The sequence below is a fragment of the Panthera leo genome, chromosome B1, assembly GCF_018350215.1.
Source record: "Panthera leo isolate Ple1 chromosome B1, P.leo_Ple1_pat1.1, whole genome shotgun sequence".
NCBI classification, from domain to species: Eukaryota; Metazoa; Chordata; class Mammalia; order Carnivora; family Felidae; genus Panthera; species Panthera leo.
In genome coordinates, this window is record NC_056682.1 from 27,033,723 (window position 1) to 27,060,187 (window position 26,465).

General features: G+C 37.6%; 1 protein-coding gene across 4 annotated transcripts in view; it reads left to right on the forward strand.

The window, feature by feature from the left end:
* The window catches only part of TNKS (tankyrase), a 209,561-nt gene that overhangs the window by 129,304 nt on the left and 53,792 nt on the right, over window positions 1-26,465 (forward strand). For all 4 annotated transcript variants that reach the window (XM_042934429.1, XM_042934426.1, XM_042934427.1 and 1 more), the window contains 6 exons: window positions 4,702-4,796; window positions 6,746-6,812; window positions 7,128-7,314; window positions 13,028-13,149; window positions 15,060-15,151; window positions 15,244-15,322. In XM_042934429.1, the coding sequence (XP_042790363.1) occupies window positions 4,702-4,796; window positions 6,746-6,812; window positions 7,128-7,314; window positions 13,028-13,149; window positions 15,060-15,151; window positions 15,244-15,322 (642 nt within the window). The remainder of the gene's footprint in view (window positions 1-4,701; window positions 4,797-6,745; window positions 6,813-7,127; window positions 7,315-13,027; window positions 13,150-15,059; window positions 15,152-15,243; window positions 15,323-26,465) is intronic.

The following is a 26,465-nucleotide window of genomic DNA, read 5'->3' on the forward strand; positions in this document are numbered from 1 at the left end:
TTTTAAGAATCCATCTAAGGTGTGCAAACTAACGGCAATTGCTGGCCTCTGTATGATGATGTCTTAGATATTTGCTCCTTGTGTTTACTAGTTTACAACCACCGCAAAATCAAGGAACATGTGTGAATATTTTACAAACGGGTTTTCTTTATTTTTTCAAAGCCTAAATTGCACTCTGTTAATTATCCTAGCATTTAGAAAATTACTTTTATCATTACTTGGCCATTTCGCAATTGTAAAAGTATAAAGTGGGCACTGTGTGTTAACCATGCACTAAATTTAGTCTTAGGCCATATGATTTTAATTGCTTTGCATCAGAAAATAGTATTTGGTGTGTATTGTTTACCATCTAGCTAACCGTTACACCTACTGAACTTCTTTCTAGAAGAAAAACCTCTGGGCTCTTAGTAGTGTAAGCTTGTTGAAACCATCCTTGGTTCTTAATTTGTACTTTTTCTTTTTGCTTTGTACCCTTTCCTCAAATTTATTGCATGCATTTACAGATTTGTATGTGCCTTCTAGTGATACGATTCAGTTTACATAATTAGCATCCGCATTATGGTGACTACTTGGAAAGTCTCATCTAGCTTATTCTGTACTTATTCTCCCTGCAAAGTTATCTACTCCCTTGGCTCAGCTACCCCTACTGAGGCACTGCTACCATTTTGCTAACTGACCCTCTCATTATCTCTCTCCCTCTGCGATCTTCAATTCAAGTCTTCCGCTGTTAGTTTGGCCCCCACCCCCAGTTTATTCTCTGTGGAATAGCTAGAGCCATCTTTCCCAAACTACAGTCTTAACATAATTTTCTGCTTCACATTCTTGAGGGGGTTCCCGTTGTTCTTAGAGTCCCCCCGCCCAGTCTCATACACTGAATTTAGCCACTGAAGTTTCCTTAGTTCCTCCGTGTCCTCTGGGTGTTAATATGTGCTCTTCATACTACCTGGAATAAAGTTCCCCATCCTTTTGCCTCAGGGATTTCTGTTTATCCTCCAGTCTCCCCTCAGGAAGCAGTTCTGAGAATCTTTCCTAAGCCCAGTCCCTTCTGCTAGCCTCCAGAGCGGGTTAGGTATGCAGCCTCTAGCCTCTCCTGACATCTTGAACTGTTTGTCACATTTGACGGTATTTGATGAGCACTGGGTGTTTTATGTAAGTGAGGAATCACTAAATTCTACTCCTGCAACCGATACTATACTATATGTTAACTAACTTGAATTTAAATTAAAAAAAAAATAGTATTTGTTTTCTCTAGTTGATTCCTCAGAAGCTAGGCTTTTGTTTCTTCATCTTCTGTCCTTCTGAAGAATTAGTATATATGTATTTCATTTAGGGACTCATATTTTGGAGGAAGAAGACTCATCAAGGCAAAGTATCGAGCCTTTCTTGTTTACCATGCTACCCCTAGCACTTAACATACTGCAAGATACACTGCACATGCTAAAATATTTTAAATGAATGCCAGTGATAACTAAATTTGTGTTCAGCCCTCACCTCTCCTGAATTCTAGTTGGTCCCATGATCACTAGGGTATCAGGCACCTCAGATTCATAAACCCAAACCTCTTCCTCTTCTCTCCTCCCTTCCCCGCCCCGACCTACATCCTTCTTTTCTTTCATCTGTCACTGACATTTCCAAACTGGAACTGCTGTATCCCTTACTACCTGCATCCGTCAGTTTTCAGACTCTGTCACTTCTGCTTTCTAATAGTTCTTGACATTACTCATTCCTCAACTGTTGTTTTTTCCACAACTGCTTTATTTCAAGCCTGTCACTTCCTGCCTTGTCAACTACAGAGCCTTCTACTTTACCTGATCACAGCAGTTTAGAAACTAAGTACATAGCCATTTTGAAAGCATTATAAATAATTTTTAGTCTCAATGATTTGTAAAAATCCAGAAACTAAATATTTCTTCTTCTGATTAATTCTTCTAAATAAACAGTTAATGTGTGTGTGCGCGTGTGTGTATGTATTCATCTACTTAGGGACTTTGTTCATTTTCAAGAATCAGAAAAACTATTATTAAATCAACTGTATACAAATAAAATTTTGTAAAAGATTCTTAATATGAAAAAGGGAAATCTTTTTGTGCATCAGTAATGAAGGTGTCACTTTTTTCGTATAATATTGAATGTCAGCTATGTCCTGTAAAAGACCTTACTGACTTATTGACCAGTCATCCAGAGCAGTCACTGTCTCTAGAGGAAGCTTCCCAAGTGCAGTATAAAGTTCAATTAAGTCCTGAAAGTGGGCCAAGATGGAGTAATAGGGACTAGTTTTACTTTCCCTTTTGAAACAGTAAACACACACACACACAAATGAAATCTATGAAACAATGGTTTTCAAAAATTGGACATCATGCAGTACGTGTAGTGATCCCTGAGAGATAAACATTAAATAAGCTGAGTTGTGTGACTGCTCTGGCTTACTGCCAAGAATGCATTTCCAGTCCTTAAACAGGAAAGGGGAAACCCAGGAGGAGCCCCGTGGTCTCCCTGAGTTGAGAAGGTGGAATTAGGAGTTTAGGGAGACCATGGGGCAAGAGTTAGCAGGTTGGAGACCGGCGAAAGGAGAGCTCCAGAGATCTGCAAAGGATCCCCTTACAGTGTTCAGCCGAGTACTGATTTGATATAAGTATGAGGAAACCACAAGAGGCAAGAGAAGAACCACAGAAAAGAGGATTAGAGGGAACAACTCTGGCAGGTCACATAGCATCTGTCACTGTGTCTGCTGCTACCAGCCAGAGTGGACAAACCTCCTAATTCACCAGATATCATAAGGTACTCAGAAGGGTAATAAATACCTCACTAGGAGAGAAAAATTAGTCTTAGACTTAAAAAGCTGCTCTGGGCCTGTTTAACAAAGCTTAAAAACAAGCTTGGAAAGCAACCTAAGATATGTATCTTTGGAGTCCCCGAAGGAGAGAATGGCGGAAGAGAGGGCAGAAAAAATACATGAAAAAATTATAGCTGAATGTTTTCCAAATTTGGTGAAAACTATACAGCACAGATCTAAGAAGGCCAGGAAGCCCTGAGCATCACAAAAGGAGAAGGAGGAGAAGGAAAAGGAGGGGGAGGAGGAGGAGGAGGAGAAGGGAAAAGGAGGGGGAGGAGGAGGAGAAGGGTATACCAGTATACTTCACAGTCAAATTGCTTGGAGCCAGTGGTAAAGAGAAAATATGAAAGCATCTGGAGGAGAAGCCACCTGTATAAAAGAAGAAACATAAGCATGTTGGCAAATTCCTAGTCCAAAATGATGCAGACCAGAAGGTAGCAAAGCAACATCTTTAAAATCTTAAAGGAGAGGGAAAAACAGTTTTAAAAATAACTCGACATCTCCTGTCAGTATCATCTGCAGTAGCATTTGACCCGTGTCCGAAAGCGGAAACTTGAACGGGCAAGGTGTTTGATGATACAGAGATCTTAATCATCTATTTTGGTACGACATTTTACATTTTGAAAGTGTTTATATATGGGAGAAAGCTTGCTTTTGGCACATTTTGGAGGTAGCTAGGATGGGTGATTTTCTCTCTATTTTATACATGAAGAGGCTGAGATGTATAGGTAATATGACTTTCACCGTTTCATAAGACCCAGAAATAGAATCAGGCTTCCTGACTTCCTCTTCAGGACTCTCTTCTGACCTACTCCCATCTCCTCACTATTAGCTGTGTACTACTCAAAAATATTTCCTAAACTTAGAGGCTGTCAGAATATACCACGTGCCTTGAAGTGATTGTTTTGTATCTTGACGTTTGCAGTACATCAAGAAAAGAAATTTAAAGTCTTACTAAAATATCAAGGTCCAAATAGAAGACAGGAAAAAATGAGAGTACATTAAGGTATATTAGGCCTTGTGTGAAAAGCTGTTACAGTATTTAAACTTTAAGGAAATGAGCAAAGGTAGGAAAATTGCAATGGTTGCAGAGAACCTTTTAATTAATGTTATTTCCTTTTTTTAAAAAGAGGTAAGAAGTTTGATTATTTTAATTACCATTTTAAATATGAGCAGAGATTCTTTTAATAACTTGGTTCAGATTAATGTGGCAGAAATTGGTTGAGAAGAAACTAGATTTTTTATATATGCTGCATCTATAGTACATAAAATAGAAGAATTAAATATTATCTTATATTTCACTGCCTCTGATATAGCAAATTAACCCATTGCTAACAGCCATGTGGAATGAATATGGTCCATTGTCCTTGTTGTTGCCACTAAAGTTCCTTCAAATTGTCTTTAGAGAGGTTTCTCAACCTTTGTGTTCAGGAGAAATTTTGAGAGCCAGATTTTTGGGAAGTCCTTATGGTAGAATTGAGATTTAAACGCTTGAACTTGAAAAGTAGGCAAGGTTTAAGTAGAATAAGGAAGAATATTTTTGGTTATAACATGTCCTCTCAGAACACTGAGGACAATTCCTGTTGGAAAGAAATAGGAAATAAAGTAGAGGAGGTAGGCTGGAGCTAGATTACTGAAGGCCTTAAACCACAAGTAGGAGAAACCGGTGAACAGCACTGAAGTTAGAATTTACTCCTGAGGTGAGTGAACTGTCGTCCAATTATGCAATGTGACTTTCTCACACTTCAACTCAGTGCTTTCTGTGTATGTTAGAATGTATTGTGTTTCAGTCTACATAAGCACAGATGAAATGACAGAGCGAGGACGATTTACCTGAAGAGAGGACGTGTTTTCTTTTTCTTTTCTAGTCTACGCCTCTACATCTGGCCGCAGGCTACAACAGAGTGCGGATAGTACAGCTTCTTCTCCAGCATGGTGCTGATGTTCATGCAAAAGACAAAGGGTAGGTGTATCCATCTATTCCTTTTTTGTTTTTATTAAACATTTTTTTTTCTTCATGTATGTTTATTCCTGAGAAAGATAGAATGCAAGCGGGAGAGGGGCAGAGAGAGGGAGACACAGAATCCAAAGCGGGCTCCAGGCTCTGAGTTGTCAGCCCAGAGCCCGACGCGGGACTTGAACCCATGAACCGTGAGATCATGCCTGAGCCGAAGTCGGACGCTTAACTGAATGAGCCACCCAGGCGCACCTCAGTTTATTTCCTTTAGTGGTCTCACCCATGGACTGTTATGCTTTGTTTTAGCTTCTGATACACTAAAGCTTTTGCTCACTGGACAAAGTCCTAAATCCATTTCTTTATAGCTTGTGTAGCACTTTAAGAATGTTTGCAACTTCAGTTTGACTTCATTTCCATGTTCTACTCATTAAAGATGCTTTCTCATAGTAATTTCCTAAATTAGTTCAATTTTATTGCAGTTCTGTTATTTGAAGTTAAATTTTGCTTTTCTCAATTATTGATTTTTCAACTCAAATTGCATTTCAGAAAGGGAGATGAAACAAATAGAAAATTCTGATAATCCAGTAACATAGCTGTCCTGTTCATCTGGTGTGTAAGGATCATCTTTTATTAATAAACCAAAAGCATACGTTTACAATATTCTGATTTGGTTTTTATCCTGATAAAATCTTGGACATCTGAACTGAGAACATTTACAAAGGTTGAGGTGGGAATGGAGGGGAGAAGGACAGTTAAGAAAGCAGTGAAGCCCTTTATTTTATGAATAGGTGTGTTTTGGGGAACTTAGTACCGATTTCCTATCTCGTCTTCAGAGACATAGGAATTAGGTCTGCTCCTATGTGATGGGCTAACATTTCTCATTATCCCACCTTCAGATCTAAAAGAGAATTGACCTGGGGCGCCTGGGTGGCTCAGTCGGTTAAAGCGTCCGCCGTAGGCTCAGGTCATGATCTCACGGTTCGTGAGTTCGAGCCCCGTGTCTGGCTCTGTGCTGGAAACTCAGAGTCCGGAGCCTGTTTCGGATTCTGTGTCTCCCTCTCTCTCTGCCCCTCCCCCGCTCACACTCTGTCTCTCCCTCCCTCCCTCTCTCTCTCTCTCTCTCTCTCACAAAAATAAATAAACATTAAAAAAAATTTTTAAATAAAAAATAAAAATAAAAGAGAATTGACCTCAGTACCCAGGTAATGTAGATCCGTATTACACTCCGGTCATTGGCAGCATGAAGAAAAGAAGCCCCGGAGGGAGGAGGGTCTCTTTCACTTTGCCCCTCTCCCTGTCAGGAAACATTAGAAATGAAGAAACAACTCAGTACCTGAGACACTTACCAGAGAGGGAATCCATCATTTCAGAGCCTCTTCTTGGTACTGTTTCTGTCTCGCCTGACATGTACCCTATGTGAATGGTGTCCCCATAGTACAGGGGCACAAATGCCTCATGCTCTCGTACATCTCTGTTCCCTTATGCTTGTCTGAAAACAGAGAAGTACGCCACAAAAATGGGAGTCCTTGACTCATGCAGAATGAGAGTTGGATATGTAAGTCATAATAGTTTGGATGTTTCATTCTGATGCTGGCAGTTACCTACAGAGTGAAATAAAATGGTAGGAAGGTTTCAACTCACTCTCCATTAACATTTTTCTACAAATACTTGATCTTTAAAGCATGCAGTTGTCAATTAGCTCATGTCCTTCCTTTTACCTCAATGCTTTTCTAATTGGTGTTTTTATCATATTTAAGCATTGTGTACACAAAGCACAAGATAAATACAAAAGGTTAAACATTAGCTATGCTGTGTAGCCTCTTATTAAATATTTTTAAATGTTTTTAATATAATTATATTTGGATTTATTAGTTTTTGTCTTTTAGCACTTAGATAAATGACTATATGTTGTTTGTTTGAAATTTGAGTACATTATTGCCTTTTTTTCCATTTAGTGGACTTGTGCCTCTTCATAATGCGTGTTCATATGGACATTATGAAGTCACAGAACTGCTACTTAAGGTAAAAGATGTTTTAAAACATTGGATACTGTTTGCTTTTTTTTCCCTAACTTCTCATGAGTTTTCATGTGTTGTGGGAGCCAATAAGAGTTTTAAGAAAATAAAATGTTTTTAAAAAATACTACTGTTGCCTTAAAAATGTTAAAACATTTAACTTATTTTAAATTGTCTTTAAAAGCTGAAGTGAAAGAAACTAAAATGCTTATTGGCATTTCAAAGAGTCACAGCTGAAATTTACAATGAGATAAATGTCTTCTGAGTTTTACTAAGATCCAGTGAAATGATCGCTGACCTGAAACTGTTTTTCTCAATCCAGCATGGAGCTTGTGTCAACGCTATGGATCTCTGGCAGTTCACTCCACTCCATGAGGCTGCTTCCAAGAATCGTGTGGAAGTCTGCTCTCTGTTACTTAGCCATGGTGCTGATCCTACACTAGTCAATTGCCATGGCAAAAGTGCTGTAGATATGGCTCCAACTCCTGAGCTCCGGGAGAGATTGACTTGTATGTATTTATATCTCAGACTCAACATTGCTTGCTGTAAATTGAAATATCTCATTTTTGTTTAGTTATGAAGACTGGTGTTTTGTCCAACTTGAATAACAACCTTCTATTCTTACACGTACGCTAGTTTGTAATCCTCCTTTCTGATCCTGCACTTTTCTTCTAAGGCTAATGAGGGTGAGTCAATCCATAGCCATTTATTGCATGCTTACTCTGTGCCAGGTCCTGCAAGCACAACAGTGTACAAACCAGGAAAAAAATTCTGAGCTCACAGAGCTTATAATTCTTGTGCTATTGAGCACTCACTATTTCCCAGGCCCTGCAAGGTTGCACAATCATGTTTGTGTTTCTTGTGTGTGTTATAGCCTAAGTGCAATCATTTGCCCCAATTTATTACTTTTTTTCAGTTTTTAAAAATGTTTTGAGGGGCGCCTGGGTGGCTCAGTCGGTTAAGCGTCCGACTTTGGCTCAGGTCATGATCTCGCGGTCCATGAGTTCGAGCCCCGCGTCGGGCTCTGTGCTGACAGCTCAGAGCCTGGAGGCTGTTTCAGATTCTGTGTCTCTCTCTCTCTCTGCCCCTCCCCTATTCACGCTCTGTCTCTCTCTGTCTCAAAAATAAAATAAAATAAAAAAATGTTTTGAGAGAAAGCGTGAGTGGGAGAGGGGTAGAGAGAGGGAGACACAGAATCTGAGCAGGCTCTAGGCTCTGAACTGTCAGCACAGAGCCCAATGCGGGGCTCAAACCCACCAACTGCGAGATCATGACCTGAGCCAGAGTTGGATGCAACTGAGCCACCCAGGTGCCCCAACTTGCCCCAATTTAAATAAGATCTTTTTTAAGATTTGGTGGAAGTAATATTCTCATGTATTGATATATATTACCTATATATACATATGCATGTTTTTTATTCTAATTTTAATTTTATTTTTATTTTTATTTTTATTTAGAGGGAGAGACAGAGTGTGAGCAGGGGAGGGGCAGAGAGAGAGGGAGACACAGAATCTGAAGAAGGCTCCAGACTCTGAGCTGTCAGCACAGAGCCCGACACGGGGCTCGAACTCACAAACCACGAGATTGTGACCTGAGCCTAAGTCGGATGCTTAACCGACTGGGCCACCCACATGCCACCATATGCATGTTTTTTAGATAAGCTTTTTGTCTTGGAAGAGTTTTATGTATATATTTTTTCATTTTATTTATTTTGAGAAAGAGAACGTGCATGGGTGTGAGAGAGAGAATCCCAAGCAGCCTCCGCAGTGTGAGCCCAGAGCCCATCATGGAGCTCAGTCTTACAAACCAGGAGATCATGACCTGAGCCAAAATTAAGAGTCGGGTGCTTAACAGACTGAGCCACCCAGGTGCCCCTGTCTTGGAATAGTTTTAGATTTACAGAAAAGTTACAAAATTAGTGCATAGAGTTCTCATATACTCCATATCCATTAACGTCTTACATTTGTATGATACATTTGCCATAGTTAATGAACTAGTATTGATAGATTATTAACTAAAGACCATATTCTACTCAGATTTCCTTAGTTTTTATGTAAAGTCCTGCTTCTGTTCCTGGATCTCCCTCAGGATATTATACTACATTTAGTTGTCCTATCAAATACTGAGATCTGTTTAATTCTGTATGTGGGCATTGCAGGTCTAAATTCAACTAGGCATCACCTACCTACCATTTAACTCATCCTATGGTTGGTATTCTCTCTCAGGATTCTAAGAATAAGGTAACTGGATTTAAATGCCTGAGAAAATCTTTAAATGATAACTTAAGAAAAAGGCAGAGTCAAAATGATGATGTCATTTAAATTTAAGCAGATTTTAAACTGGTTTGTATTAAAACAGGAAGACTTGCAATTTTCACTTTGTTTAAGTAGAAATTTAAACTTATTTTGGTCCTGGCACAGATAACATCGACTAGATTACAGTCCAGCACAAACCAGGTTATAACTGGGCAGATGTCTTAGCAGTGAATCCTCATAGAAATGCCTTTTTTCTCTCTCCCACTCATATGACCCTTGCCATATGTTATCTTGCATCATACAGTTCATTCTTCTATGTGCGTGTTCTATCTTCACGGTGAAATTTAAGTTCTCGAAAGATTTTTCATTTCATTCTTGTCTCCTTAGCACCCGCACAGTGCCTCGTTACCCAGTAAAAATGTGTTGATGGTACTTGTGTCTGGATCTCTCTATCTGCCCCCCTCACCCCAGCACAGTTCATTGTGAACACTGTGCACAGCAAGTTTATTGAATTGAATTGAGCTCAAAACTTTTTTTAATCTTTTGTTGTTTTAATTTCCTTCTTTTAGTTTATACCCTGGACTCAGCTTTATCCTCCATGTCACCTTTGACTTATTTTTCCTTTCAAGCATTTTTCCCATTGTGAATATTATTATGAGTTTTTATAGTGTATTTCACTATCTGATTCCAGTGTACACATTATGACTTAACAGAAATTTATATAGTTTTGTAAAAGAAGTTCCCTGATTAGAGTACTTTTCAACCTGCTCAGTATTTCTTTTACTTTATTAAATAAGATTCCGCCAAGGAATTATCTGAAGAAAAGGATTTAACAAAGTTGGAACTTCTCTGTGATTTTCATCATCATGCCCACTGCCTTACTCTAGACATTCACAATTAACAGAGTTCTTCTTTTTTTTTTTTTTTTCTTTTTTTAATGTTTGGGTTTTTTTGGGAGGGAGAGAGGGAGAGTGCAAGCAGGGAAGGGACATAGAGAGAAGGAGACACGGAATATGAAGCAGGCTTCAGGCTCTGAGTTGTCAGCACGGAGCCCGAAGTGGGGCTCGAACCCACGAACCATGAGATCATGACCTGAGCCGAAGTCAGACGCTTAACCGACTGAGCCACCAGGCACCCCTAACAGAGTTCTTAAGAAAAGTATACAAGGGGCACCAGGGTGGCTCAGTCGGTTAAGCTTCTGACTTTGGCTCAGGTGATGATCTCTCAGTTCCTGAGTTGATGCCCCGCTTGGGGCTCTCTGCTGTTAGCACAGAGCCTGCTTCAGATTTTCTGTCCCCCTCTGTCTCTGCCCCTCCCCCATACTTTCTCTCTCTCTCTCTCTCTCTCTCTCTCTCTCTCTCTCTTCTCTCTCAAAAATAAACATTAAAAATGTTTTTAATTATATAAGAAACAAACAAGATTTTAATCCTACCCATGGTTATAGGCATTTTCATTTCACACTTTTTTTTCTGCTTTTCTCTCTCTTTTTTTACTGTTTCCATGAAGCGAAATGAGCAAGGTAGTTTGGATTCTGCATATATTAAAGCTGAAAATACCGAACGTAGCTTTCATTCTTGTTCCAAAATGATTTTGAAGAGGAACTTAGGGCGCCTGGGTGACTTAGTTGGTTAAGTGTCCGACTCTTGATTTTAGCTCAGGTCATGATCTCATGGTTTGTGAGTTCAAGCCCTGCATCAGGCTCTGTACTGGCTGTGTAGAGCCAGCTTGGGATTCTTTCTCTCTGCCCGCCACTCTCTCTCTCTCTGAAATAAACTTTAAAAAAAAAAAAAAAAAAAAAAAAAAAAAAAACTTTTATGGCATCTTATAAGTATTAAGTTTTCAAGGTAAGTTTGAGTATAATTTGCAATTTTATTGCCTTCTTTTTGCTACTTAAGTACTTCCTGAGGTTTTAAAAACAAATCTTTATGTAACCTTTGCATTGGGAGGGATCATTGTATTGTTGATAGATTTTTCCATTCTCTGTTTTTTTTAATCTTGAGTATACTATATTTTAAATTTGAAAGCCAATTTGGGCAGACATCTTTACTTTTTCCTAAAGAGCAAAGATAAGGAATATTTTATTTCTTGTTATTTGAGAAAATATTATGTCTAATTGCATTGTTGCATACATCCTAATTTTGTAATTTCCTTAGTATTCTAGTCCTATTACTTATGTTTTTCATAAATTTACCCTTATTTTTTTTTCTGAGTCACCTATCCTGAACTCAAAAGAGTAATTGAAAAAGTAGAACTGCTTATATCATTTTGATAGTCATAGAGCATTTGTCATTAGAGAAACAGCCAGTATGATTTGAATTCCATTTAAATTTCCCCAGACTGACGGCCAAAGCAAAACCATACTTTCTGTTTGAAATCCGTTCTCAACACATCACCTTCCTTTGCAGTCGGCAGGATCCTGCTCCTTACATATGGCAGTTTGTAATTCTTCTGCTTGATTTATCCCTAATTTTATCATTAACATGAAAATCTATAATTTTGTGTTTTGAAAACACTGGTTTACTTTTACTTCATTTGACCTTAACTTTGAGTTTCTGAAGTTTCAAAGTCCTATACTTTGAGGAACTTAGCAGTGATAAGGTACCACTAAACAAGAGGTTTCATAAAAATGGTTTTTCCCCTGCACCTGCCATGACTTATTTTATAAATATTCACCATTCATGCAACAAATTGAATACATAATATACCATATACAAGCAGTGTGCTAAGTGATAGGACTACCGTAGCAAATAAGATCATGTGATCTGTCCTGTGACGTAAGGCTAATGCAAGTGCAGGGGGCTTCATAAGAAGGAATCCTAGGCCAATAATGGAAAATATCAGGTAGGCCTCACCAGAGTATCTAAACTGAGGCCTTGAACGATGATAGTAGTTCTCTTTTTTCTTTTTTAAGTTTTTATTTAAATTCCAGTTAGTTAACATATAGTAAAATCTTAGTTTCAGTAGTAGAATTTTGTGATTCATCACAGTAATAGGAGTTATTAAGGCACATATGTTTCCATGTGTGTCTTTCTCTGTCTTTTGAGGGACAGAGGGGAGTGAGATGGGGAACTCAGGAGAGGAGAGAGGAAAGGAAAGGAATTTAGTAGCAGGCAGGTGCAAAGGCTATGTGGGCTGGCCGGGGATTGCTATGTAATATGTTAGCTCACACATCATTTGCGTCTTTTTAGAAGAATTTCCAGCTTTTTGTCATATCAAAATACAAACCAAAACTGTAAAATAGAAAATATGACTCTAAGTTTTTAGTTAGAATATTGGATTTTTATTTATGCAGTTAATTAAGAAATCACTTTTGAAGAAATCTCTTACTTGCTTATATAAATCTCTTATACAAATAATAAAATACTATTTGTTCTTCGAAAAATTATCAGACTCTTGGCACTTCCCCTATAATTCAGTTCTTCCCTTTTCAGGGCTAAAACTATTAATATTTTGGCAAATGTTTCTCTAAGTGCCTTTTTTGTACCATTTCTTATATTTGGTTGTGGTGGCAATGGCAGTAGTAACAATACAAAAAACCTGGGTCAACCTGTCATACCTCTTTTGCTACTTGATTTTTCATTTAATTATGTATATTTTCATGATAGTGTGTGCAGACCTCCTGTTTTCTTCAGAGCTATAAAGTATTCCAGTGTATATATGTTTAGAACCGGCTTCCATTTGGTAGATGTTTTTGGTTGCTTGTTTTAAAACTTAGCGGGGGTAAATGTGTTTGTATGTGTGCACCTCTGTGGACTCTGAGAGTATAAAATGGTGTTATTTCAGAGCATACATTTTTCAAAATTCTTCATTAACTGCACATCCTCTGTGCCTTTATCATCCTAGCATCATGTTACTGCTATTGATAAAATAAAGTAATATGTAAAATTAGTACTTTTCTTATTTGTAATCATGCTAATGATTTTTACAGATCTTAAATCTTTTATGTCAACCATTATTTCATTGACAGATGAATTTAAAGGTCACTCTCTACTGCAAGCAGCCAGAGAAGCAGACCTAGCCAAAGTTAAAAAAACACTTGCTTTGGAAATCATTAATTTCAAACAACCACAGTCTCATGAAACTGCCCTGGTAAGATTTCATCGTTAATCCATTCCTTAGGTCTGTAATAGAAGCCCAATGTACGATTTTCATTTCAGAACCCTTAAGTAACTTTCGTATCAGAAATGCCAGAAATTTCCATTTTAATGTTGGTTGCATTGATTTTTAATTTGGTTCAGGAGATGCTTGCTTTCATGCATGAGAGAATAGATGTTTGCTCACCCTTGATTTGGGAATTATTTTTACCTTTGTCCTTACCCAACTGTATTCGAACAAGTCTACTTTTGTGGCCAATTCTTTCATAAAATACAAGATGTGATTTTCTCTATAGAATCTTTTTCTTATGGTTGCTAGGTAAAGACTGTTTGTCTTCTGTAGAATATTAAAAGTGTTTTCAGAGATACTTGCATTATCCTTTGGAGCAGTTATCCAAAGAATTATTCTTAATTTTCCAAAGAATTACTACATTCATTATAGAAAAATACGAAGATTATGAATTTTTTGTTCCAGACCATACACATTGTTTTTTAAACAGTTCATGTTTTTTCTTCTAACGTACTTTCAGAAAGATTAGCTTATTTTTCTTATCATTGGTCACATTAAATTTCAGGTATAGGACCGGTAAAATTATTCCTGAGTTCAGAATTGAAGCATGTGTGATGCCTATATCACAGACCTCTAAATACGCTTCAGTTAAAATTCCCGCATATATCCGGCGCAAAAAAGTCAACCTGTAGTCAATACCTGCCGAAAACGACACTAAAAGAGTCATCAAACTGAATGGGCCAGCTGTATGTACACTTAAGTACGTGCCTCTCAAACTGGTGTTCAGATATATTGACATTATACAGCGTTATGCCGGGAGACACCCAAAGCAACAGAATAATCCTGACCTGCTTTTTGGGAGTGTTCATTTTATTCATTAGTAAGTAGGTTTTAACTCTTAAAATTTTATTTTTTTTAATGTTTCTTCTGAGAGAGAGAGAAAGTCGAGGACAGGGAGAGAGAATCCCAAAGCGGGCTCGCCACTGTCAGCACAGAACCCAACACGGGGCTTGATCTCACAAACCATGGGATCGGGACCCGAGCCGAAATCAAGAGTCAGACACTTAACACACTGAGCCACCCAGGTGCCCCTACTCATAAAATTTGAATATAAAACATTAATATAAAACGAAGTTGAATACAAAAATCATATAAATACAGGATAAAACATTAAACTTCTGAGAATACTTCTTCCACTAAGCTCCTTCAAGTCTATTACCTCTTGCCTATCCCTGGGCGTATAGGCTTATATAGTGCCAGGAGTGGCTCTTGGGGAAGATTTTGAGAACTATTTATTTATGTAGCTGACAACCCAATGAAGGATTGAACAACTGAGGTATAGATGTTTGTACCTTTGGAGAGGCAGTATTCTGTTACCTTCAAACAAGTATATCCTGGAAAATTATGCGTCAGCCAAAGGAAGAGAAACAGTCTTTCTTAATGCTTAACTAAGATAATTTTATCTCGTTTTAAAGGCCCGTGTTGGGGCGCCTGGGTGGCTCAGTCGGTTAAGCGTCCGACTTCAGCTCAGGTCACGATCTCACGGTCCGTGGGTTCGAGCCCTGCGTCGGGCTCTGGGCTGACGGCTCAGAGCCTGGAGCCTGCTTCCGATTCTGTGTCTCCCTCTCTCTCTGCCCCTCCCCTGTTCATGCTCTGTCTCTCTCTGTCTCAAAAATAAATAAAAACGTTAAAAAAAAAAAAATTTTTTTTTAAATAAAAAAAAATAAAGGCCCGTGTCTTGCACTTCCAAGGTGTTTAGGGAGATCATCTCCATAACATAAAATATGTAAACGTTTTTTGACATAACAGTGTTCTAAAGAGTCAGCAGATGCTACTTAATTCAGAATTCTCCTTTTAAATAGAAGTTTATTAACTTAGTTTTGTTTACTTTACAGCACTGTGCTGTGGCCTCCCTGCATCCCAAACGAAAACAAGTGACAGAACTATTACTTAGAAAAGGAGCAAATGTTAATGAAAAAAATAAAGAGTAAGTGCAATCGCAGAAGGAGGTGTTCGGCTCTTAAAGGGGAAATGCAACAAAAGTTAGGACATTACATTTTCCTTCTCTCCTCTCCATAGTTTCATGACTCCCTTGCATGTTGCAGCAGAAAGAGCTCACAATGATGTCATGGAAGTTCTACATAAGCATGGAGCAAAGGTAAGACACACATCAGAAATAAAATCCCAAATTTGGAGTTGAGTAGCTAGCTGCTTTTAAGACTATTACTATTCTCTCTGATTTTCCGGGAGAAATTAATTTGGTAAAGGACTCTTACCGTGTATTTGAAGTCATCTGTTCTCTTGTCAAGCTAATTTAAGTCCTGTTACTAATAAAAATAATGAGCTGTGTCTTATTTCCTTTAATGTCATTTTTCCGTAAAGCAATAAAATGTAGCTCTGATCTTATCATTTGAAACACATTTAACTTTGCGTTGTTGTACATTAATACTGGAATTGATATATTTCGATAGTCAACATCATTGATGGTTTATCAGAGAATAATTTATGTGAATGATAGTCAAAATATTGCTACTTACTCTAAAGAATATTTTTATTCCTTCAAACTGGTAATGATAATAATTTTCTCAAGTGACTGAAAAAATAAGAAATTTGGGGGTAACCATTTCTGTTGACGTTGTCTGAAACTATGAATTGCTTGAGGGAGGAAGGAAGCAAACTGGTTGTTTTTCAGAGGTAACTTGAATATGCATACTTTTAAATCCTCAAAAGTACATATATTTTTAAAGCAGAAGTCTCCAAAGTAGACACTTTATGGAATATACAAGATGAGCCATTGAGATAGGAAAAATATTAGAATTTTAATTTTTTTAATCGTAATTTCTTATTTATGAATAAAGAAGTTAAGATCTACTAATATTTAATACAAAGATTGATGCTGGCTCCCTCTACGTGTCTGTGTGTCAGCCTGTCTGAGTCGGTTCAAGGTGTTTCCTCTGAGGAGAAGGGGAGGCTCAGTCGGGAGGGGTTGTCACTGACAGACTTACTCATCTGTTCACGTCCAGCATGTTGTGACATGTTGTACTTTACACGTGTCCACACGAGTAGATTCATGGGTACCATCCTAAACGGTAGATCCTTCATAAATAACATTGTTGGTAATCCGAGGGAATGACAATTTGATGCATAAAGAGGTTGTCTGGCTATTTCATGAATTAGTATTTTCAAGAATATTGATCTTAGTTCTCGTGCTTTTTTTTTTTAATGAAAATAAGAGGGTTCAAAATTTGTTGTCATCTATGATGACAAATGACTACTTGCATGTAGATATTTTTTTACTTGGATGTAGATACTTTGTTTAAGAAAGAAACATACTCAGGCCCTTAAAGGCAAATATTACATATTTTAGAGTAAATGGGAAAGTGACTGCATTTTTAAAGAAACTTCAAAAAATGAAGGGGACGTTTTGAGAATAGATTTTTGGAAAATGTCCACTGTTTTGTGATTTTGTTGCCAAAAAATGATGTAAATGTATCACCCAACTGTTACATCTACATGTAATTTAAAAACTGGAAAACAATTTTCCAACTTGTTTTAAAGTCTTTCTTAATTTGTGTTTAGGTGGTTTTTGAACTTATTAGAAAACATCAAGAAGGATGAAATTTTACTAGCAGAGTTTCAATTAAAACCTTAGCATGATTAGGTAAATTACATTAAAAATAAGCATCGTGGGGGCACTTGGGTGGCTCAGTCGGTTAGGTATCCGATTCTTGGTTTTTGGCTTAGGTCAAGATGTCACAGTTCATGAGTTCAAGGCCCACATCAGGCTTCATACCGACAGTGCAGAGCCTGCTTCAGATTCTCTCTCTCCCTCTCTCTCTCTCTCTCTCTCTCTCTCTCTCTCTGCGCCCCTCCCTTGCTCACTCTCTCTGCCTCTCAAAATAAATAAACTTCCAAAAATGTTTAAAAAATAAGCATTGTGATTTAGTAGGCATTGCTAACAGTGAGTGCACTTTTTCCAGGGGCTCTAACTTGTTTCTCTCCCATCTTTTGAGCTAATATGGTCCATGGGACCAGCTATTGAAAATGAACTTAGAATCAGATCCTCAAATCTACATTGCAATTTTCATAAGATTTTTTAAGGTTTTTTAGTTGAGCCCGAAGGTATTTTGTACATTAGTATAAAATGTTTTCATTTTTAATTGTGTCATCTCTTTCCCATCCTTTGTAATTTCTTTTTATATAGGTTTTATATGTTTCTCTCATATATTAGTATAGCACTGTTTCTTAAGGTTACAGATGAACACATATGTATATTGAGAGGTTTCTCAAAACATTTTTTTATTCATAAGGTTCCCAGTCCAATAATTTAGATATCCTTGCTTTAAAAGGACAATTGGTATTTTTATCTAAAAAAGTCAGGATGACCTAGAATGAGAGGGAACAGCACTCTACCAATTTATTACCTGTTGTGAGGGTACAACTCCTGCATTGTTATATAAATAATGTCTTGTTGCTCCATCAAGCAGAAAATACTAAGCTAAGTGGACTCTCTGCTATACTTAAGAGCATTTTTGTTTACCACTGACCCATTTTTAAAAACAGTTTATGGCATTTATAACGTTCTTGAAAACCCATGAACAATGCCCTTCCTTTTTGAAAAATACCTATTTGTTTTCTCCCATGAGTCATTTTATTTCATGGCGTTTCAGTGAAAAACAGCACGCGTTTCTAAGCTCTCCCAGTCAGCCCTGCTCTAGCTCTGTGGTTCTCAACCTTACTCTGCTCCTCGTCTTCACGGGATATCCTCATCGATAACGTCTCAATTCATCAGTGGGGTATGTGCAGTTTTAAACACTCTGTCGGTGATACAGAAGGACTTTTAGACTAGTTTACCCTCCCTAGTCCTTCCACTATAGTTCATCCAAATCCAGAACTCCTGCTATTTAGGCCCTTTAAATGGAAAATAAATCCTACTGAATCAGGGTTCTGAACCAATAAATAGTAGTTGCCATCCTCCGCACTCAGTTATTCCCTGGTTCCAACTCAGGCTGATGTCCCTCAGGGTTGGCTTATTTGGTGACTAATGTGTTGATAAAAACTCACTTAGCTACTTTTGGGCCCCATTGTTTGCTTGCTTAGTGTTCTTTCTGGAGAACTCACGGTTTCAATTTGATTTTTGGACAACTAATGCTTTCCATCTGATTCTAAAAACACCTTCTGATCAAGCAGCACCACCCTTGGATTAGGATTCAACCCTTACACTGTTTCCACCATCCTGCCTCCTTTCCCTCCTCATGTCAAGTTCCCAGGCTAAGGCTAATAAGTCAGAAAAGGCAGAGAATTGGATAGGGAGATCTAATACCATGAACTAATCTGTCTTAGTTTGACAGATAGAACTTAGTAATCTTTACATAAGCCAAAACATTCTTTTGCTCAAAGCTTGATGATAAAGCTCAGGTTCACTATGCATGTTAAACTAAACATACTGGGAATGTAACAGACAAGCATACTTTTCACTGTACAGTCCTCCACTTTCTAGTCCCGTGAACTTGGAATTAATTTTCTGGAATCCTAATTCACCCATAAGTGATTATGTGTGTATTGATACCTGTGTGTGTATGTGTGTAAAAATTAAATGAGCTTATGTATATATAAGTGTGTGGTATAATATCTGACATACAAGCAATACTTTAATTACTTGTAAATATGAGCACTGTATTTTTCCATATTTGTCTTTTCAGACATATGTTACATATTTCCCTTAATCACCTAAATTTTTATGTAAGATTTATATATCGGTTCCTTTATAATTTGTTTTGATCCATTAACGCAAGAAATACTGAGATGCAAAATGATTAAGACTGTATGCTAGATACTGTGGAAAGTACCAATTTGAAGTTTATGCAGTTACCAAACTTGAAGCTAATCCTAAATCCAATTTAATGGCATGAGTAATGAAGGAAGAGAAAGATGAAAGTAACTTATGAAGAAATAGTTATATACGTGGAAATGAATCGGGCATTAGAACAGACTTAGAAAAGGGTGGTACAGTTCAGGGAAGTGAGGAAGCTAGAGAGAAATACTGGTTTCCTATGCCTTGATAATTTTGTACTTAGAGTTGATATGAGATAGGGAGGGACATTTAGTATCACTAGCAGTTGGAAATAATTGCACTAGAGTGTGAAAGACAGTCTAGGTAGGGTTAGAAAGATCTTTTGGAAAGCCATGAACATAGTGATCATGCATTCCAAGGTAGAGAAAGTGTAGAGAGATGCATTGAGAATTTAGGAAAGGACCTTTGCAAATTACCATGTTTGAAGGGCAGCAATGGGAAGAGAAAACTGAAAGATCCATCACAGTGTCTACTGAGTACAGTAGGAGTGTGAAGAAGTAACAGGTGCTACAAAGAGAAATCAAGGTAGGCAATGCCATTTAACTTAACAACTTTTATATAAAGGCTTTGGCAGCTTTTGAAGGAGGTGTTCCAAAGATACAGGGGCAGAGAATTATATTCAGAGTCTTGGCAATAAGCGGCATACTCAAAGTGGGTAATTTGAGGAAAGTTTAATAAAAGAATTATATACAAAGGTGGGCATGGTTTAGGGATATGAGCAAGGGATAGCAGCAAATGGGGAGACATTATCGTCCCTGGGCCCAAAGGGGCAAAGAAGCAGAAGAAGGTAGCTATTTGGAGAAGGTCTCCTGACACCACCTGCAGCCTTTGATAGGGGGTATATCTGACCCCTACCCCTCACACCCCTGCTCCCCACCAGTCTCTTGCCGTTCCCTCCCATTGTCCAAATGTAGCAACTTAAAGACCAAAAGAACCCATTGATGTGATCCATATTAAGTAAGTTTCCCAGGACATCAAGCAGGACATCGAGCAGGGTGGAGGATAGGTAGGAATCTGGAGGGGCAAGCAGGCAGTAGTCAGAAAAAGGATAGGAAACAGATGGCTTATAAAGAAAGGAGAGTTATAAGAAAATGGGGGTATTAGCCAACTCATTTGAAAAACCAACTTTTATAGTGGAGTAAATTTCTATTTCTAAAAAAAGTCAAGTATCTCTACCAATCCCCTGCTTTGCGAGATTGCTATAAAGCCTAAATGGGAGAGACATGAAGATTTTATCCTTCATGTGGCAGTTTTTTCTTTATTGCTGTTAGCCTACCCTGACATTCTATTGCTACTGCTGTGTCTGCTATCATTATTAAGTAGAACTTAAGTCCCAACTGCATATGGTATTATTAATACCTAAAAATGAAAGGTTTAATTCAAAAGTGTTTTTTTTTCATATAGAAAAGCACTTGCTATTCTGTCATTACTTGAGCATCTGTTAAATGTGTGGAACACAGAGAAGTTTGATTGTTCATTTGTCTTAATTTGACAGATTTATTTGTATTGTATGTAAGAAGAAATTGTGTCAATAGTAATTGGCATTAAGTGGGCTTATTTCTCACATTGAGAAGTGATGAAGAGTCTTTGCTCACTTTGGGGAAATGTGTTATCTCATTATAAGGATCTGATTAATGCTCTTCAAGAGGTGGGTTGATAAGCAGTTTCTGTTAGCCCAAAGATGTTAAAATGCTTTCAAAGCTATAGATGTAAAGTATCTCTAATCGTTCAGTTATCTGCAGTTTGAGCATATCAGCACAAAGAGCAAAAGGCCCAGTGTCTCAGAAACATTTTAGTTACCAGTAACAGATCAATTGAATCTAGAGTAAGCACAAATGGAAATCTGTTTTATACTTATATAAATGTATGCTTATTACTTTTCTGAGATTACCCATATTGTTATCCCATAGAAATAATCTACAGGATAGAAATAATCTACAGGAATTGTAGCTGAGATTTACAAAAGACTAGAACAAGGAATGTGGAAACTATTGAGTACCTCGACTGCATTCTCTATCTGCATATGTGTGTGTGTGTGTGTCTGTCTGTCTCTTTCTCTCTCTGGTCACTTGGGTTTCTTTTCTGTGTTTGTCTTAGTTCATCTGCTTCATTCTTTTAATAGACTACATTTTTCTGTTTTACTTCTCTATGGCTTAAATATGGACTTGGTAGCCCCTGTTTTATGAGTCTTTGTCTTAAAAATATAACACCTGCAGCTACAGTCTCTCCTGAGTCTCAGGGAGGAGAAAGGGAGAATCTGAATGAGATCTCAGTTTGTTCCACATGGCCATCGGATCAGCTCTGCTCAGGAGGTCGTTTCTCACACAGGGCATGTGAGAACGTGAGCGCCCTTTTAATAAAGCAAAGCAAACACATACCATTATGATATATCTCTTTTGTTTCTTTTAAAATTCCACATGAATTTTGAAGGTTTGCAAATAATAATACACTCGAGTTCAGCTAGTAAATGTTAAAGGATTAAAAACCCTTTAAAGTAAAATATTGATTGCTGTATCAGAATTTGAGTTAAGAATTAAATTGTGGTCATTTTGTCTATTTCATTCCTCACAGGAGAGGTTTTAATTATGTCTATCCTCCTTATAACAGTGCTCTGTAAATATCTGTAAAACTTTAAAATCAAATTAAATTATACTCTTACTACAGATAAAGTAAGTTAATTATTTTCAATATTTTACAATTCTGTCAACACTGGCATTTAACTTCTTTTTTCCTTCAAATTTCTAGGGAAAGAATATATATTTTTTGGTTAGAGAATATCTTAAGAGTCTGATGTTCATGTAGTATACACACTAGTATGATGAAAACAGTATTATCAGAATTTACTAATTTATTGTTCTTGTGAACCATTTACTTACCAACCATTTTTGAATATCCAACTTGTACCAGGCATTGCACTTGTTACTGTGGGGTATATATGAAGTTTGGATTTGATCAAGAGTCTTCTCTGAAGGGACTTAAAATCTAGTAATAGTCTTATCTACTATAGTCAACGCCAATATCTATCATACACATTGGAAAGTGATATATAAGAGAAGTATGGGTAGATTGCTATTCAGAGAACGGTTACTTCCATTGGTGGTTAACAGGCTGGAGGAGAGATTGGAGAAATTTCATGAAGAAAGTAGGATTTCAGCTAGGAATGTCTAGGGATTAGATATATAGAAATTGGCAAAATACAAATAATATTTCAAGTAATGACTCAAGCAGGAAAGCAGTTAGTCAGGAGTTATAATTAGTGAGCCCAGGGGTACTGAAAAGGAGAATAATGAAAATCTTGAAAATATACGTTGGAGCAGGGTCTTGGTAGTTTCGATGGGAGAGTTTTGATTTTGTTCTCATAATACTGAGAGAGCCATTGGGAAGTTTTGAACAGGTAGGTGGCCTGCACAGAATCCTGCTTCAGGAAAGTAGATACTTCCTAGAAGGCTACTTTCTCCTATAAGGCCAATTACAGAAATGTAGACTATGTTATAATATGCCTGCCACCTGTTCCCTAGGTTATAGTCTGTCTACCAGGACATAGACCTATTTCAAATCCCTGTCTTTTGCTCCTCTCTTGCAGATGTGTTAATGCCTTTGTTTTAACTCTTCACTTTCACTTTCAGAGTGTCCTGATTGGGGAGAAAGTACATTGTCATTCTAGCTAAAGGAATACAGAGACTGTTTTCAGTGCTCAGGTTACTTGAAACCCAGTTTAGATTGAGATATACCCACGTTCAGCAGCTAAAGTAGAATTATAATGTGAGTTAACAATAAATGCCTAATTACAGCAACATCACAGAACAGTTCATGATTAATTACCAAATAAGTGATGTGGACAATAATAGCTTTAAGTTTAGGCGAGAGATTAACTCAGTCTTGAGGTTAGCACTTTGAGACGAGGCTATTCACACGGATTCGAATATTGAGAGGCTCCCCTCAGCCATTTCTTTATAGTTGGTTTGGGGTTTTCAGGATTGTTTTGGCATATTTGAATCATACTTTTTTTTAATGATTTTTTTTTAAGTTTTATTTTCATTTATTTTGAGAGAGACAGAGAGAGTGTGAGCAGGGGAGGAGCAGAGAAGAGAGAGAGAATCCCAAGCAGGCTCCACTGTCAGCACAGAGCCCAACACGGGTGTTGAACTCACAAAATCGTGAGATCATGACCTGAGCCAAAACCGAGAGTCAGACACTTAACCAACTGAGCCACCCAGGCGACCCTGAATCATAGTCTTATGTCCTACAGGACATAAGACATAAGACATATATTTCAGGCCAGATGCCATTGTGATTTTGTATCATGTATCTAATTACCCTCTATAGGAAAATCATTAATTACTACTCAGAAATAGAAAAAAAAAATGCATACCTCAGGTTTCTTTCTCTAGATACAAGGGAAAAAGGGGGAATATATTTTGTCTCTAAAACTGCCAGATATGTTTTTTTCTCAAGCCAAGTCCTAACCACACATATGTAGCATTTTTCTTATTTGAGTCAGTTTCTGTACTTCAGTGAAAATAATCTCCTTGGTGCTGAATGGTAAGCATCTTTGATGGCATCTTATATCATATCCTCATGGTGGAGATTGTGATGGAAATAGGACTGGCTCTAAAGAAGACTTGGTCACAAAAACTGATGTAAAACTCCCTGAATTCTTCCAGAAATATGTATGTTGGTGGTTTCAAATTATACACACACACACACACACACACACACACACAGGTTGTATCTCTTTAAAATATGAATAATAAGTTAATGGTGGTATATATATAAAGTCTGTCAAATATATCATTTAGGTTAAAAACATAAAACTTACAGAGAGCAATATACATATGTATATGCATATATTTATACATATATTTTTTTTTAATTTGAAAGTTCTTAGAAGAATCCTGTGAGTGGCAATCTCATTTATTTAGTTATCTCAGCTTGAATGACCATTTAAGTACTTAATTATATGTATAATACAAGACTGTATTTTGGGGTTTTTTTTAGGAGTTTGATTCTTACATTTAAAGAATATTTTAAATGTTGTTAAGCCTGTTTTTTGACTGAGTGAAGAATTGTCACTGTGTGAGTCAAAATTGTCAAAGCCAAGAGGACACACACACACACAAACGCATGACTTTCAGGTCATGGGCTATATTCTGTACGTTGGTGGGCCCTTTTAGCCAGTGCTTTCATTTATAGATTTTGTGGATAACATGCCCAAGTCATTTAATCTCCTATATTTCTCCATCAGTAGAGTGAATTACTATCATTTGCCATTTGTGTAACTTACAGAATGGTAGCAGAGTCATAAATCCAAACTTATGGGAACCTTTAAACAATTAACGCTCCCTGTAACTCTCTGGGACCACAGTGAAATATAGACTAGCTCCAAAATATCACTTTTCTACTGTGAAACTGAATTAGAGCAGCAATGCAAATCCTGCCAGATGACCCATTTAAAAACTCGGGGACACGCTACAGGTGTAGTCCTATAAAATAGTTCCTGCTGCCCTCTAAAAACAAAGTTATCACCAACCTTGGAAGGCACGTACATTTTGGACTTCTGTGCCTTGAACTACACATGTGGAGGGAAGAAAATTGGACTGACCACCTTGTAGAGAGCCCTGATTGTATCCCGTGACTGGTGGATAAAAGAGTAAACAAAGGTAGAACATTAAGGGTGTTGATAAAGTTAAATCTAAGAGGAAGTTAGGGACTCTAATTTTTGTTTTCAATTTTGAATCAATTTAAAGGTCAGTAATGACTCCAACAGACAGCTGATTTCCCATCCAATAATCACTTTCCCCCTTCTTTGCTTCAGAACAGGGATCAGCAAATGCATTCTTAAAAGTCCAGATGGTAAATACTTTAGGCTTTATGGATACTTCTCTAGCCATTTTAAATGTAATCGTTTGAAAACCTAAAAATCGTTCTTGGCTTGCAAGCAGTACAGAATAGTCACCTGGTCGGAATTCACCCACGGGCCATAACTTGCCTCAGCAACCTTCTTCTGTGGAGCTCTACTTTGTTCAGTTTTGGGAGCTCCACAGAAGGCTGGGTCTGACACAGTTCTGGTGATCTTACTCTCCTTGCTAGTGACTGGTATAGGCATGGCTTCAGGAAGCGTTTCTGGTTCCAGGCATGAGGAGAAGTCCTCTGGGAAAGGTTTCTTCTCTCTTACAATAGATGTATGAGACATCCTTTTGGGCTTTCGCTGAGATTTATGGAGTTGTTTGCACAGAGCTGCCATTGATATCTTTGGACCATAGAAGGAGCAGCCTGGAGTCCTGAGATCGGGGAATCTGAGAAATTTGACATTTGCTTCAAGTAAGGAATAACCCTTCCTCACGAAAACCCTTGTGGGATGTTTGTTTAATGTTTTCCCTGTCATCCATCCTTGTTCATTCTATGGGTTGTACACAGTTCCACCAAATTATTCCACTTGTTTCCATGGAATGAGTGCTCCTGTTAAATATCGCTGATACTTTTCTATCACTTCTAGTGCTTCAGCTATGTTGTCTGATAAAGCAGTCCATAGATATTCTTTTGTTGCTGTGATAACTAGAGTTTGAGGGGGAAATTATCTCATTATAAAAAATACATTTTCTAAAGCAAAGAATTTTATGTTACACTGATCTGTCTTGTACTTTAAGAAAGTTTGGTTTTCTGAAATATTAGAATACAATACTAGATGCCTTCTATACATAAACAGGGATGAGGACACAAAGCTTCAGTATATCAGCATGGTTTTAACTTTCTAGTGTTACCAATCAGTCCTCATCAAATGGTTGGAATTTTTTTCAGCTAAACATAAAAAATTCCTTTTATAAATTAACTCTAAACGACTTATACATTATTTTTTTCACTTATTCACAAGATATTAGTGAAGCTCCATGAAATGCCCTATACCTTTTATATTTCTGGGAGTGGGGAGGGTAGAGGGAAGAGTTACATTTAAGATTAAGTCATAATTTCTGCTTTTAAGTCGCTTACAATTTCAATAGAGCATCTAGAACAGAGCCTGATATTAGCAAGTGCTTAGTAAATGTTAGTTGCATCCCTTCCTTACAAGACTTCTTTGGAGGTAAACAACCTGGTTCTAATTTTGACAGCCAAATGCGAGGGTAAGGAGCGTGAGAAGAGAATAATTACTGGGTAGAGAAATGAGAATACGTGTCAGTGGAGCTGCATTCAGAAGCAGCCATCCAAAACCGAGAGGGGGAGTGGAACAAGAAAAGTTAATGTACATAACGTTAGAGAGTGGTGATTTGGGGCCCGATTTCACTCCATGAGTGCATGCTCCAGGGTGAGCGAGAGAGAGAAGGGAATCAGCTGTTTTCTGTATTGCACTCAGTTTCACCATGCAAATGCATTGAGAGAACCTCTCCTCACACGTAGTGTGTTTATACTGTTTAAAGATACTGTATGTACTTTGGTGTTCGGTTGATCTGTT